The sequence below is a fragment of the Numenius arquata genome, chromosome 10, assembly GCF_964106895.1.
Source record: "Numenius arquata chromosome 10, bNumArq3.hap1.1, whole genome shotgun sequence".
Classification (NCBI taxonomy): domain Eukaryota; kingdom Metazoa; phylum Chordata; class Aves; order Charadriiformes; family Scolopacidae; genus Numenius; species Numenius arquata.
In genome coordinates, this window is record NC_133585.1 from 43,405,007 (window position 1) to 43,420,265 (window position 15,259).

At 44.7% G+C, this 15,259-nt stretch overlaps 1 protein-coding gene across 1 annotated transcript in view; it reads right to left on the bottom strand.

The window, feature by feature from the left end:
* The window catches only part of KCTD8 (potassium channel tetramerization domain containing 8), a 99,341-nt gene extending 86,874 nt beyond the window's left edge, over positions 1 to 12,467 (bottom strand). Inside the window, exon 1 of the mRNA XM_074154783.1 lies at positions 11,624 to 12,467. Within this exon, the coding sequence (XP_074010884.1) occupies positions 11,624 to 12,467 (844 nt within the window). The remainder of the gene's footprint in view (positions 1 to 11,623) is intronic.
* Positions 12,468 to 15,259: the final 2,792 nt, after the last annotated feature.

Consider the following 15,259-nt stretch of genomic DNA (forward strand, 5'->3'; position numbering starts at 1 on the left):
ATTTAATTGAGCAAATTAATGACTGAGAGTTGCTAACCACTGCTAGAAATCAAGGTGAACTTGGGTAAAATGTCAATTTCTGTACTGCTAAACCTCTAATATAACCACAGGATAAGGAAGAAACAAAACCAGTGCAGTTTATTGCCAGTCATGGAGATGATAAGAAGAACTAAATTTTCCAAACCAGCAGCCTAAATCTAAATTTGTCAGTTCCTGATGCTTGCCCAATATTCAAAGTGCTGATGCAAATTCTCACTGAACTTGGCCAGATTTTCTGAAGATACAGTCAAAATCGCAAGCATTGATTTGGAGGTCAGTTTTAGACTTGTATTATTCTCAAATGTGATTTGTTATATGGTCCATTAAAAAGGATAACTATTTTTGCTAGTAGCCTCACTATTGATGATAGAGTATAACCCTGATTCCAAAAACGTGTTAAAATATTTAAAAAACAAAATAGTGCATCTTCTCAAACTTCAGAATAATTTTACTGTTTTCAGAAAGTGCAGCTAAGCAATCCCCCAAGCTCCTTTGTACCTTTTATGCATTGTAAGTGTGACAACATAGAAAGGCTTGCATATAGTCACATAATAAAAAAATAATTAAAAATTAAACATTTTTACATAGTCTAAAAAGCAAATCATTCTTTTCCAATGTGTTTTCTTCCAGGTTACCAACTGCTTCTAACAGGTGCTTTTTTCCCCCTCCACATTTTGCAGCCAAATTTAAAGAATATTTGGATTAACTGTATTAAATTGAAGACTACTATTAAATTTACACCGCTTCAGCCACATGGTGCAGAAAGACAAATATTGTGTCACGTGTGCCACTGAATAAATATTAGTTAGATGCCACTCTTGCCTTACTGTTGTCTTTGACCCCCTTGCTTTTCCTGTATAAATATAACTCAAGATGTTATTTACCATGCATTTTATGTTACAAAAAGTTCATGCAATTGTGGAAAAAGGCCCCACCCTGAATCACTGCTCTGGTATTTTGAGGCCCTGACACCGACCTGTGACTATGGCGCCTGGCCCAAGGGTCCTTGGAGAACATGGCCACTACAGCTCCAGGCCCTGAGGCGGCACCTCCAGGCTGCACTGGCCCTGACACACCCTGTGGGGCTCCCCACACCCTGCCCAGGTCGCCATTTCAGCCCCTGGCAGTCCCCAAGGCCCCAGCAAGTCTGGTCTCCATCTCCCCACAGCCCTGCCCAGCAATGGGGCCCGCCACACCAGACCCGGCCAAAGGCACCATGAGGCCCATGCCTATTTTTGGCAGGGATGGAGGACGTTCGGGCTCTCCCCAAAGGCCCTGAGGAGGTACCTCTCAAACCAGAAAAGCAAAAACCATTTGCTGAAGACATGGGAGTCACACAGGCAGCGCAGCTTTTAGTCATCACATCCACAGCGACGGGATTTAGGGAGAAAGCACTGCCAGAAGTCAGTCACCAGGGATCTGATTAGACAGGCAGCGTTTAACCTAATCTCCTCTACCGCGAGCGCGTTCTTCCTCCTGTAATTAAATGTGATCACAGATGCAATTATTTAGGGGCATAATTTCACCAATTTAGACACCAAACTACTTCAGCTGCAGGTGGAAAAGGTAAATTTTGAAAGGGCAGGAATAAAAATGTGAGTGTTTTTATGACTAGAGGCTGGACTACTAGGCAGCTAAAAGTGACAGGATACTAGAAACCTAGAAGCTTATGAGGTAAAACTTCAAAAATTTCAACAGTCCTCAAAATATCACATACTGAATAACTGAAACATTTCTGAAAAGTTTGTCCCTTCCATCCTAAAGGATTACAGGATTATTTTGAAGCCAAAGGATATCACTATCTGTTATTCCAGATGTTTTTTGGGGGCTGGTAGCAAGAACACATAGACTTTGTCTATCTCTGTCTACAATATTTATAACGTTATATTAATTTATTACATCCTCAGAAACAAACCCACAGCATGAAGGAATTTCATAGGAAACAAAATGATCAGAAATAGATGTTTGCAAGCTATGACAACACTGAAACAGGTAAATATGCACAGCTTTCTGAGGGATTGCCAACTGAGAAAATTAAAGTCTACAACTACTGGGAAAGTAAAAATTCCAAGCAGGATTGAGAATTACAGTGGTCTTAGTTATATTCCTCATGTAGTTTTGGTTTACTCTTTTTAATATGATAAGGCTTATCTACACGTACAGATGCTGACAGTTCCTGCTCTGAAGAAGCAATACTTTGAATGGGTAAGTCACTCGGAAAGGCAGGTGTGAGATTTGATGCCAAAATTTTGGAAGTAGGAGAGGACAGACACAACCTTACTTGAACAACGGTCCCACTCTATCTTGCATCATAAAAAGCTGAATTACTTTGTTCTTTCCACACACACCCTAAAATCCATGTAGCTTCAGCAATATTGATCACACTTTTATAAGGCTATATTTTGGTGTTTTTAGAAGGACAAAATGAGTTTCCCAAACACTGGAAAGAGACAAAAACAGGTGGAAAGGCAAGAGTAGCCATGCCTCCACTTTGTTTCAGATCAGCTGAAAAGCCACAGTAGGCATTAACAACAGAAATAGTAACAGCTGTCTGAAGAGAACAATAGTGAGAAGTGACTGGCAGGTATAGTGGCTTTAATGGAGGCTTGAATAACAGGCAGGACAAAAAAGTCTGGTTTTATTAAACTGTTAGAGATTATGAAAGTAACTGTTTTGCACACAATTTATTTATATAATCACGCATATATGCCATTCTGGGCCTTTTTTCCTCCTATTATTTAACAAATATAAAGACCTTCACATATACCTGAAACATATATAAAATATTCACTGATAAAAAGCCTTTGGAATGATAGTACACTTTTAAGAACTTCTATGGAACACACTGACGTAGTCATAATCTTTACAAGAACCTACAAACATCTATGTTCAACAAAATATAAAACAATTTCACTATTAACTTAAGTTGCAGGAGACTGTTTACAACAAAATGTGACAAGAGTCCCTGAGCACCAACTCATCTCTCTTTGGGAGTATTTGTTAATACTACTAAAGGGTAAAACCCAGTAAGGATGAAAGATAGAAAATAAAAATGCATCTGAAGGTTACTGTTGTTGACTTATATAAAAAATAAAATACACCGACTTCTTTCATTTCTGAAACCTATCTTTGTGCTGATGCAAAGAGAATGTTTCCGCATGTATTGTGTATAACACGACTATGCATATGCTAAGTGAAGTCCTGCAGTATTTAATGTCATTAATAAAAATTAATGACGGTGCTGATTCCTCCCTTCAGTTTCTCAACCCACTCCTTGTCCCCCAGAGGGGATGTGCAGCACATCTACTTCAATGCATTAGTTACTGTTGCTGTGTGTACTTTCACTTGCAAGTCTATGGGTTGTTGTCTATGGATTGAGTTATTAAAATTTTTTTTTTTGTAAAAACTGTTGTAGTATTCCCTTCAAAAGGAAGTACCATTGTTTTTTTATTCTATAAGTTGTTCTAATATTCTTTATGCATGTCATTGGAACAGAAAACAGGTCAGGCAGCATGACTGGAGCAGCAGAGAGCAAACCTGATGTGCGCACAGCCCAGAGGCGGTGGCAGCCACCCGGAGGCAGCAGCCCCTGTCTCGTCAAGTCCTTTGCTCAGAGCCCCTGCCACAGCCTTCAGGGGAGCAACGAGAAAGGAGCAACAGCTAAATTTTGACCCACCTGCAAAATGTTGATGAAGGAATCATTGCACCAGCTGTAACAGAGCAGTCCTGATGTTGCTTATGGCCAGGCAGGCCCCACAGGGCAAAGAATGGGTATGCATGCTGCTCCCTACCTTTGAATCCCATTTTGAGCAACTTTGGGAAAGACAGTATCAAGATAGAAGTCATTCCATAAAGAAGAAATAATATTTGCATAAACTTTTTTAAAGCATTCTATTCATCTTGTTGCTAGAACCACGAAACTGTCATTAACATCACTGTGATATTTACGTATGTGTGGTGAAGTCCTGAAATTATTTAGAGATGGGTGATATAAATGGAGCAACACCTTGCAGCAAGACGCACTCCTCAATTTATATGTCTTCTGTCAAAATACAACAAACACGGCAAGTTTTGTTACCACAATCTGATAAAATGCAACCAAAATGGAATGCCATTAGTTTCTACAAATGCCATGAAAATTACAAAACATCACTGCTTACCTCCTGCCAGGATTATGTGTACTAGGAACAGTTATGACACCAAATAATCACTCATGTGGCAGAAATTTCACTTTTATGTGAAAGACTAGCCCAAGACTATCAGCGGCTTCAGTCCCAGTGAAGGTCTATCTTGCAGCTGTGAATGGGACTTGAGTATGAGTTTCACACAGTGTTAGTCCCTATTTATACTGTTAATCCCATTTAGGTCAAAGAAAAAAAGCAAAGGAATGCTCGAGCAGCCCAGGATGCCAGAGACATGAGGTGGGCGCACACCACCTTGCACGCTTTCCTTCTTCGCCCATCTAGGTCTCTGGCTCACCAAAGATCAATGAATCATAGAATCGCCAAGGTTTAAAGAGACCTTTCAGATCATTGAGTCCAACCATCAACCTAACACTGAGAAAAACCAGCACTAAACCATACACTAAGCGCTATATCTACCCGTCTTTTAAATACCTCCAGGGATGACGATTCCACCACTTCCCTGGGCAGCCTGTTCCAATACTTGATAACCCTTTCTGTGTAAAAATTTTTCCTCATATCCAATCTAAACCTGCCCTGGCGCAACTTGAGGCCATTTCCTTTTCCTGTCCCTTGTTACTTGGGAGAGGAGACTGACCTCCACCTCTCTACACCCTGCTTTCAGGTAGTTGTAGAGAGCGGTAAGGTCTCCTCCCCTCAGCCTCCTTTTCTCCAGGCTGAAGACCCCCAGCTCCCCCAGCCGCTCCTCATAAGACCTGTGCTCCAGACCCCTCACCAGCTTCGTTGCCCTTCTCTGGACCCGCTCCAGCACCTCAATGTATTTCTTGTAGTGAGGGGCCCAAAGCTGGACACAGCACTCGAAGATCTCACCCTTAAACTGATAACACACCTAAACATGACCGATTACTTCTGGTCACTTTTTTCAGGCCACGTTGCTGTTAGCTGAACCAAGAGCGGGGCCATTCTTCCTGCCACTTCTCTCCTCATGCCCGTAGCATTTTACTTTTGACATCCATGAGAGCTGCCCGAGCAGTTTCTCATTTCTGGAGACTTATGTTTAAATGTGGAACTGTGGCAGAAAGAGGATAATGTGAGAATCGATGAACTCCCTCTTGGTGCAATGCATAGTTAATTTTTGTTTTCCACACAAATTCCCATCACAGTATAACAAATTTCGTATTTGCTGCAAAGGAGAAAACTAGCAGTGAAATACCAGCCATATCATGCTGAGAAGCAAATATATTGCAAAATTTATTTTATTAGCATCAGTGTCTTAATTTTAAATCATGTGCCTGGACGAAATGGCACATGGAAATATGGAAAACTTTTGTAGACATAAATTCTGCACTTGAACAGCAGATAACTAGAAGTTCATGTTGACAATAAAGAAGAAAAAAAATATGTTTTGCTCATCCTACTGTGGAAAAGTAAACACTTCCCTGCAACTACTGTCATAAATCCAAAAAATGTATGAAGTGATCTGACACCAAGAAGCAGTTTTCCTGCAAAATATTACAGATCCAGCAAAGTCAGCTTCTCCAATGCTATAACTTTGTTCCCAAGTAATCCACAAGAAGTACAGGTCTGGGATAATATCAAAACCAGTGTTTGCCATTTCCCTGACACCAGGAATAACAGCTGCTTGTATGAAGGTACTTACTGCTTATCTAGTATTGATCCTGGTATATAATATCCAGGGTAGTTGATTTTCTCAGTTAATCTCTAATTTTTACTTTTAAAATGCTGTACAACAAGTCCAGTCCTCAGCTCCACAGTAATTAAAAATATAATTTCATTATAGTAAGAGCAGAGACTGGATGTAATGATTAAAATCTGATCTCAAATCATTGTATTGAGTCTTGCGTATTTCTGTTGAAGCACATGAAAAATCAAAAGCTTCCTGGCACAGTTTTTCACTGCAGCAGTGTCTTTACACCAGCTGTAGAGGAACACAGCTTGCTTTCATTATTTATTTATTAAAAAGCCAAATTTGTTCAAACGTCTTTTTAATCTCACATTTTAAAAATCTTGCTCAAGTAGAGTCTCTTGGCTGAAATGATGACTGAAGTCAGAGTACCAGTTTCAGTAGTCTGGATTATCACACGTTATGTCAAGTGGTGGCATAAGAAAGATATTCTCTTATTAGTAATTTATGACAGTACACTTTGATTCTTCCCTTTATGTTCAGGGACATATATTCTGGAGGAATGACAAGATTAAAAGTAGTCCATTATTTATTTATTTTTAAACTGTATTAGAGTTGAGATGGAATCATAAAGCAAAATATCCTTAAGTTTTATGTCAGTTTCCCAAAGTCACAGGAATGCCTACAGAATCTCTCTTTGAAAGGCTTTGCACAGTCGTCCTACAGAAACAACGTTCCTAGAACTTGATACCATCAGAAACCTGCAGCTTTTCTTCACTGTGCTTGTGATACTGATTTAATCCTTCACGTCTGCCTCTACCACCAAAAATTTGTATTCTAATCTTTGAGGCTCTGGTTCAGGCCCAAAGAAGTTGCGCAACTTCACCTCAACGTTCCACAGAAAAGCAATACCCCTGTTTTTTCTTGGTCTCCTTTCTCTCCTCAGTCTAGCATATTTCAGATATATTTGTTCCATATAAAATAGCACAGACACACTCCACGTAGCAAAAACTCCACCAGGTCAGCAGTGATGGATGGAGAGCAGCTTGGCGTGGTCACAGAAACCACCTGCAGGATGGCTTTTGTACAACTGTGCCCTCAGAAGAGCAGTTTAGGGTTATCTGCTGACCCTCCATCCCCTCACTGTCCAGTGGGATGTTGAACTGGATTTGGCATTCACAGAGCAACTAACACCTCAAAGTATCGTACGCACATGTTTGTTCCCCGTGTTTCAAGTTGTCACCTTCTGTTTTTTTCTCCTTTTCATTGCAAAGACACAGACAATGTTGGTTGGGGTTTGTTGTTGTTGTGGGTATTGTTTTTTGGGGGTTTGGTGGTGGTGTTTTGATTGAGTGGCGGGGGGGGGGGTTGAAGTGTTTTTTTTTCAAAACACCATATTGTTTCCTAAAAGCTCATTTCTTCCAACTGCTTATTCCCCACTGATCACAAAATTATTATCACTTGTTTATGAGAATTACCACAGCAACCAATATAATCTCAGAGTGCTGTGACTTCAAGTGGAAAATAAGCACCATAAATTCATGCAAATGTCACCTGTTACAAACAAAACCAAGACACAAAGAAATTGTCACATGTGAAACACTGGTGTCAAAATAGAATACATGTCAAAGTTTTTTCATTAAATATTACTGCATTCTTCTTACAATAAACATGTCAGCTCAGCACAGAAAGCTTCCAGCTGAGCACGATGCTCCCAACATCCGTAAGTCAGATTGCGTAGCAGATGTTAAATGTAAGATCCATTAAGACCAGTTAGATTCTACAGAAGGGAAAAAAAAAAAAAAATAGTAATAGCACGCACCGGCAATCCTGCATTACACAACAGGACTGAGAGATACAGTGAAGACAAAAGCTTAAACATGTAAGTCGCACCCTTTCCTCACAAAGGGACCAGCTAACAGAAGGTATGTTACATTGCCTGCAGCCGTGAGAAGCAAGGTCTCCTGGCTCCTGGTCTCCTGGCTCCAGCTAGAAGCAACTTCTGTGAAGGCCATCACCTATTGTGCACCAGCAGGTAATTAATCAGGGGTCCTCTACGGCAGCCTGAAACTAAGCAGCAAAAGAGTTTGAGCCTCTTTCCCAAACTGCATATAAATTTCATGTCGTGTTAACTGACCCAAGTCATCCTCAAAAAAGGAGGAGTTTGTGGTACACTACGGTAGAGACTTTTCACTACCACAAAAAAAAAAAAAAAAAAAAAAAAGCTTACTCCTTTTATTGACCATTAAGAGAGGGGATTTGTAATGGGCACGTGGAACAGATCTGCGAGCACTTTTCAGAACTAAGCCACCGATGCAAGGTGCAATTCTGACCGTGTAGTAATTGTGTAGACAAATGAAGCTGTCATTGCATACATGATAGCTTGTACACCACTGGGGGCACAGAGTCTCCTGGTTTTTATAGGAATTATGCATACTAAGAAGGAAAGTCTGTCTCTGTATACTTGTCAGGACATGTTGCCAAAGGCTGAAGCATTATTTCCCAGTAAGCAGTTTCAAACGACCTCTGGTTCTTCAATCAGAGTTAGTCTGCAACAACTAATCCACCCCTAGATATTAAGCAATTAATAAATTAATTAAATATATATGTAGTATCCAAGGTGAATTTCATCCGCTGGAACGTTTAAGAATATAAAGTCATTTCAATTTTTTTAAATGGAGGGTTATTTCAAGTCAAGATACCTACCGAAGTTTGAAAGATACTAGAAACAGACCTGAAATCTGTTCCACAAACCATAGATTAAACCTTTGGCCTTCAGACATTCCTTAGTAGCTCTCAATGAGAAATTCATTCAACTACTAAAGACCTAACTACTACTAACTACCTAAGGAAATGCATGGAATATATCCTCATATATATCCTCATTTATTTTTTCCAATCACTTTGCTATCTACCGTCACTAGAAAACAGATTTGTCCACAAGTCCTCAGGAAAAAGGGTGAAAGAGAAGTTTGTGTGGCTGCTACAGAATTACAGACCAACAACTAATACAGTTGCTGGTTGCAGATGTTCATGCTGCGAGTAACATGCAAATGCAGGTAGGGCTTTTTCCAATGGAACATAAAACTAGGTTTCTTCTCTGCTAGCACCGAATTAAGTCCCAGGTGCTGGCCAAAACCGGAACAGGCTCCCCAAAGTTTTTTGTCTTGATATTTTTGTCTGTAAGGCACAGTTCAGGGTTGGACATTCACCATGAGAGCTCTTGAAATCAGCAACCACCCAAACTGTTTCCTTTCTGGGGTTCACGGGGACATGTGGCAAGGAACAAATTGAAAAGTGACTGCTCTTTCTCTTTGCGTATTAAGATTTGTTTGTGAGTGAGGAAGGAATACAGTCCTGGCTAATGCTGCTGGAGAGCCTACAGCCAGTAACCCTGACTACTCTTCCCACCCCTGGTGCAGAGCACTAAGGCTTCCAAGGTTTCCTCTCCCTTCGGTGGATTCCTGTGCAGCAGTCCGGCAAAGCAACGTCAATCCATCCAGGGCATTTACTACTAATAATAATAGTAAAGTACTGTTTTATCAATGGTCTCCATCAATTGGATATTTAGTCAGTTTCAAAAAAAAAATACCACCAAAACCCACAAAAACCCTAAAGCATTACTTCAGGTGTTGGGTTTTGCTTGTTTCTCTTCATGTTTTGGTGATTTTTCAAGTTTTGTCTCCATATTGCTATGTTTCAGAAAAATCTACCTAATCATACAGAAATGTATAAAATTGTTAAACAAAGAGGTTGCTAAATGGATAACGAGCAACCAAAATTAAAATATGCTCCTCATCTTTTCAGCCTACTTTTATCTTAGCCATTTTTTGCATTCAGAAGTAAAAAAAAAAAAAACAAACACACCCAAAGACATTAGGCAACAACATAAATTTTCAGTTAAGTGTATCAATTTAAGTAATTAACTGTTTTACTTTTCACAACATCGTAAGCTGGAAGACTAAAAATCAAAACAAAAAATCATGATGTATGACATCCAATTCATCCCTGGCATTATTCCACGTAAATCAGTGGTATTACACCAGGGATTAATTTGGAACACTGATCTGAATTAGAGCACTGTTCTATACAGCAACCTCATCGTAACCCACACATAAAAAAATAACCCAAAACATTATGAGCATCACAAATGCACACAGATAATTATGCACCTACAGATCCACTTCTGAGCAAACAGAACAGACTATTTCATAGTCTTGATAATAACAATAAGGAATTTCTACTATTTAGAAAATCAGTACGTCCATTTTTCTCAGAAAGGAGATTTAATAATCATGTAAAATACTTGGTAAAAGTCCACCCAGAAGAAGGTAAAGCTCCTCTAGGGCTCAGGTTTTGCATTTCCTAATGAAGTGTGACCAGCGATAGGTTACGCAATGAATCTTCAAAAACTGCTCTAATGGAGTTTCGAAGATTGATCTGAAGTACTTAAGCCTGCTCAGCAAAGGGTCGTCATCACCTATATAATACACAGCAACGTAAACTTTTTAATTAATAGTTCTTCTCCGAGTAGAAGACCATTCATATTTCCTTCCTCTATTAAATACCGTGCCTAGGTCCACTTTCGCATGCAAGATGGGTTGCTTCGGTTTAGCTGTCCTTACGGGTGAAGTTAGAGGCTGTGTCTCCCACCTCACCCCAGAGGCAGGCAGATGGCTCCACCAAAGCCTCCCTCCTGCGCTCAGGGAGCGTGAGACCAGGCAGCGGCAGGAGAAGAAAAGAAGTGAATGGAGAACACCTCTCTCTTCCACAGACTCTCCCACACATCTGTGATGGTTAAGGCTGCCTCTGCCTTTCAAAGACAAATCTCCGGCAGGGGCCGGTTGTTCTCCATCCAGCTGCGGTTTCATTGCCCAAAACCGCTGCCCAGCCAGTGCCCTACATAGCACTACATGCTCTGCCAGATTGAAACTCATTCGTCATCGCTCGATTTTCCTATTCGCGAGTGACCTGAAACCTTTAAGGCTACCCACAGCCCACCAGCGAAGTTGCTGGAGCTGCGTGCTGGCTACGGAGCGGTTTATTTTCTTTTTTAATTTTTCTTTTTTTTTTTTTTTTTTTTTTTTTGTTTTGTTTTGTTTCCCACCCTGGAGCCAGACTCTTTCTCGCTCCTCGGGAAGTTGGCTGTGCCCTCGCCTCCCCTCTCCCTCCCGGGGACGGTGCCCAGGCGCAGTGCGCTCACTTGGCAAGGAAACGCGGCCATAAAATATTAAAACCCTGCTTTGCCCGGGGCTCCGCCGTTCCGGGCTCCGCCGTTCCCGGCTCCGCACCGCAGCTCCGCAACCCTCCGCGGCGGAGCCAGCGCGGAGCCCCCACCTCACCCGCACCCCCGGCCCGGGACCCCCCGCTTCCACCGCCGCCGCAGCCCCACGGTCCACTCGGGAGACCCCGACACGGGGCAGGTGGTGCGGGGAGGGGGGGGCTGGTTCTCCCCCCCCACACACACCCCGGGCACAGTCGGCACCGAAAGGTGGGGGGGCAGCCCCCGACTGCTGCAAGGAGTGAGGAGAGCCGCTCCGGACGGGGCATTTGGCAGCCCTCCCCCCCCACTCCTCCCCCCCAAAAAATGTGAACTATGGTGATACCAGCGCCGAAGGAGGGGGTAAAGGGGGCAGCCCCCAATTTCTCTCCAGCTACATGTTGCTTTGGGACAGCCAGGGTCGGAGTGCCGAGGGGGGGGGGGGGGGGGGTGTGCAGATGTACTTTTAACTGCACACCGCCATGCACCCCCCGGGGACGGGGACCGTGGCGGGGGCGGGGGGGTGTCAGCACTTACTGAAGAAGATGTACTCGGTGTAGCTGCTCCAGATCTTGTCGTCCCTGTACTGGTTGATGAAGGCGGCGGTGCCGGTAGAGTTGCAAGCCACCATGTGGAAGCCCGCCTCGGAGAGCCGGTCGAAGGCTTGCTCCAGGTAGGTGAACTTGAGGTAGAAGCGGGAGGTGTACTTCTCGGGGGGGCGGTCGGGGTCGCGGCTCTCGTTGAGCGTCTCCCCGAAGACCTCCTTGGCCAGGGCGATCCTGCCGCACACCATGATGCGGGCGACGCGGCGGAACTTGGCGTCCGCCTGGTTGTCCCGCACCGTGGTGTAGGAGCCGCGGTAGCCCACGGTGAGGAAGCCCGAGCGCTTGTCCAGCGCCGCCCGCTGCAGCCGGTCGCTGCTGCCCTGCGAGTTGCTGTCCTCCAGGTCGCTCTGGCAGCCCTCGTCGTTGAGCGAGCTCTGCTTGGTGACCTTGGGCGACAGCAGCTTCACCAGGTCGCCCAGCTGGAAGTACTCGGCCTCCCGCAGGAGCCGCTCCTTCTCGGGGAAGTGCTCGGGCAGCGCCAGCTGCTTGTCCCGCAGGTAATCCAGCACGTACCTGAAGAGGAAGCCGTCGCGGTCGATGAAGAAGCGCGCCCGGCTGTCCCTGGGCAGCTGGCGGGTGGCCGCCGGGCCACCCCGGCAAGGGGAGAACATGGTGGCCAGCGTGCTGTCCGGGACGCTGAGCAGCGTGGAGTGCCTCGTCACGTACACCTGGCCCCCCACGTTCAGCTCCACCACCTCGGGGAACGGCGAGCCCGACGGCCCCGACACCATGTCGCTGATGGGCAGGATGCTGCCGCCCGCCTCCTTCAAAGCCATGGCTGCGAGCGGGCGGCAGCGAAGGAGGGTCTCCCTCCTAAAAAAGCCGGCCTCCCTCCCTCCCCTCCACCCACCCCACCCTTCCTCCCTCCTCCTCCTCCTCCTCCTCCTTCTCCTCCTCCTCCTCCTTCCCCCGCCGCCCGCCGCGCCCGGAAGCGCCTGGACGGAGCCGCTGCTCCCGCCGCCCTCCGGCACGGCCCCCCCGCGCTGCCCCGGCGGCGGGACTGCACCGGACGGGACGGGCTGGGCTGGGCTGCCCCCACCGGACCCGACCCGAGCGCTGCCCTGGCCCCGCCTCGCCCGGCGGCGGGGGGCGAGGGGGCCAGCAGCCGCGCTGGCCTCAAAGCCGAGCGCGTTCGCCGGAGCCGGCGGCCACTTGGCAAAGCGCTGCCAGGCTCGGCCCAGGGATGAGCCAAGCCCCCACCCCGGCTCCTCCCCTCGCCTCGGCTGGGTGGCTTTTTGGATTTCTGGTTTTTTTTCCCGTTAAAAACCTCCCAAATGCCTCTGCCTCCCTTACGCAGTCGCTCCGCTCGGCGGTTGCGGAGTGCCGGAGTGATGGTTGCTCATCAGAAAGCAGCATCCTGTGGGATGCATGTGACAACATTTTTCACCATCTTCCCTAATACCAGCGTGCCTTTACCACGAGGGAAGAGGGGGATTTGATTGAGGGCACAGAAGAAACCGGTGTTCAGCTGTGCTGGTGGTACAAATCTAACAGATCCTGGTGGGACACAAATGCTCTACTTGATGTCCAGCTGCTTCGCTGGGGCACGGCACGCTGGGATCTTGATTTTCAGAGAAGCTTAATGGGCTCTCCGGCTTGACAATGGAACTGGGGTGATTCAGAGCAGAAGAGAAAGTCAGCTGCCACGAGGATCCAGATGCCAGACACAGATTTTGATTTGTAACACGTTAGCGTCTGGATTCTTGGCCATGAAGTGACTAAATTTGCACTCTATTTAAGCAGTAGATTTTTAAATTTTTATTTATTTGTTTTTAGCCAGAGCCGCAAGTCACCTGCGTCCAGATTTCTGATGCATGTACTTTCAGGCTGTGCTGCTGGAATGTATTAGAGCACAGACTTGTGCCCATGTGTTGGACGGGAGATGTAGGATTGCTCTTGCCAGTAGAAACTGAGGCCTAAACCTGGCTGCATTTCTCTGACTACCAGTGCCAGATCTAAGTGTGACTCCATTGTGCTGGGTGGTTTGTGCATGGGAATGCTTTAGCTTTGGGTTTTATGACCCCTTAAAAATTAAGGCTTAAACCCTTAATCGGTTTGCAGGCAGATACAACTGCAGTCTGTTACCTCCTCACTGGTGTGCGGCGATCACAACCACCAGTCATCCAAAGCTTCATCACGTTCTCTAAACTGCTGGCGTAGACTTCTCACTTTCAAAGTAGTAATATAGATGTCTCTACAGCACTTCATCCCACCTGTCTTAGACATCGCTTTGGCGCTACCTTCCTCCCTCCATTTGCTGTAGACAAACCCTAAATCTACACTTAGAGACAACTCCTAGCTTTTATGTGGCTCACCCATTGGGTGTTGGAAAGACTGAGCAGAGACTCCTAGAAAACTAGATAGGTTGTGCTTCAAACGTAAGAATTACGGGAGAGTAAAAGGGCTTGTAACACAGAACAAAAGTGCGGGAAAGATTTCTGCAATGCCTCTTCTTTACCACTCACTGAAACTGATGAATAGTTTTGAAAAGGAGGATGACTGCTAGAAACTAAGCAAAATTTTCTCTTTCCTTGGTTACTTTGTTTGAAATGCTCTTAAAGGTCAGAAAAATCATTCAAACTGCTGGGGACCAAGAAAGCAGGGCATCATTGTTTATTGACCATTTTGTCATATATTTCTTTAGGCTCAAATCCTTAAGGCATGAGAGGAGACAGTATTCATTGTCTTGTTCTTGCCTGCAGGGGATATCATTTCTCCTGAGGATTCAGCTGAAATATTTCTGCTGATTTCTAAGAGGACAGGTTTCACATTCACCCTCTTCTCTGTAATACGGAATGATAGTTTGCCCATGTCTAAGACAACTCGTGCCAGAGCACTGCATGGACATGATACTGCAGCATCGCACCCATGAGCCCCACTGAGATACCACCATACCCAGCGCGGTGCCATTAGCAAGGGGACAACTGCATTTCTTTCTCACCCCCAGAAGCCCACGGCTGCAGCAGAACTGTATCTTAAACCTTCTCTCTAGCAACTTGTGTTTGTAAGATATGTAATCTAAGGGTACGTAGCTTGACAAATGTTAGAGTGAGATCATTTACCACATAGGATTGCCCAAGTTTGGCAGGTTGCATAGAAGTCATGCATAAAATAAATGTTAACGTATTACTCAGGAAAAGAAGGAATTTCTTCTCAGGATTATAGGGGAAAGAAGGGAGAATCAGTACTTCATTCTGCTCAACAGAATGGCTCAGCAGCCTTTGTCTGAAATTAAAATTGAAGAATTAAAAAAATTAAATTAAAAAATCCTTATACCAAATGCTTGCAGCCACTTCTGTATTAAGCTCCTGTATGCTTCCTATTATTTGGCTAGCTCATGGTCTCCTCTATGAATAAGTATATGCTAAGCCCAACAATGTCTTTGTCTGAGTTGAAAAAAGCTCATGTAAGCTCCAAAGGTAATTTTTCATGAGAACAGCCAGAGAGAACATATTTGTGCTATGTGGGGTAAGAAGCATCTTCTGACACGCTTATATGATGCGCAGCATAACAGCATCCTCATCCTGCAGTGCCATTTGAGTGCAGTCTAAGGCCGGTACAATGGAAA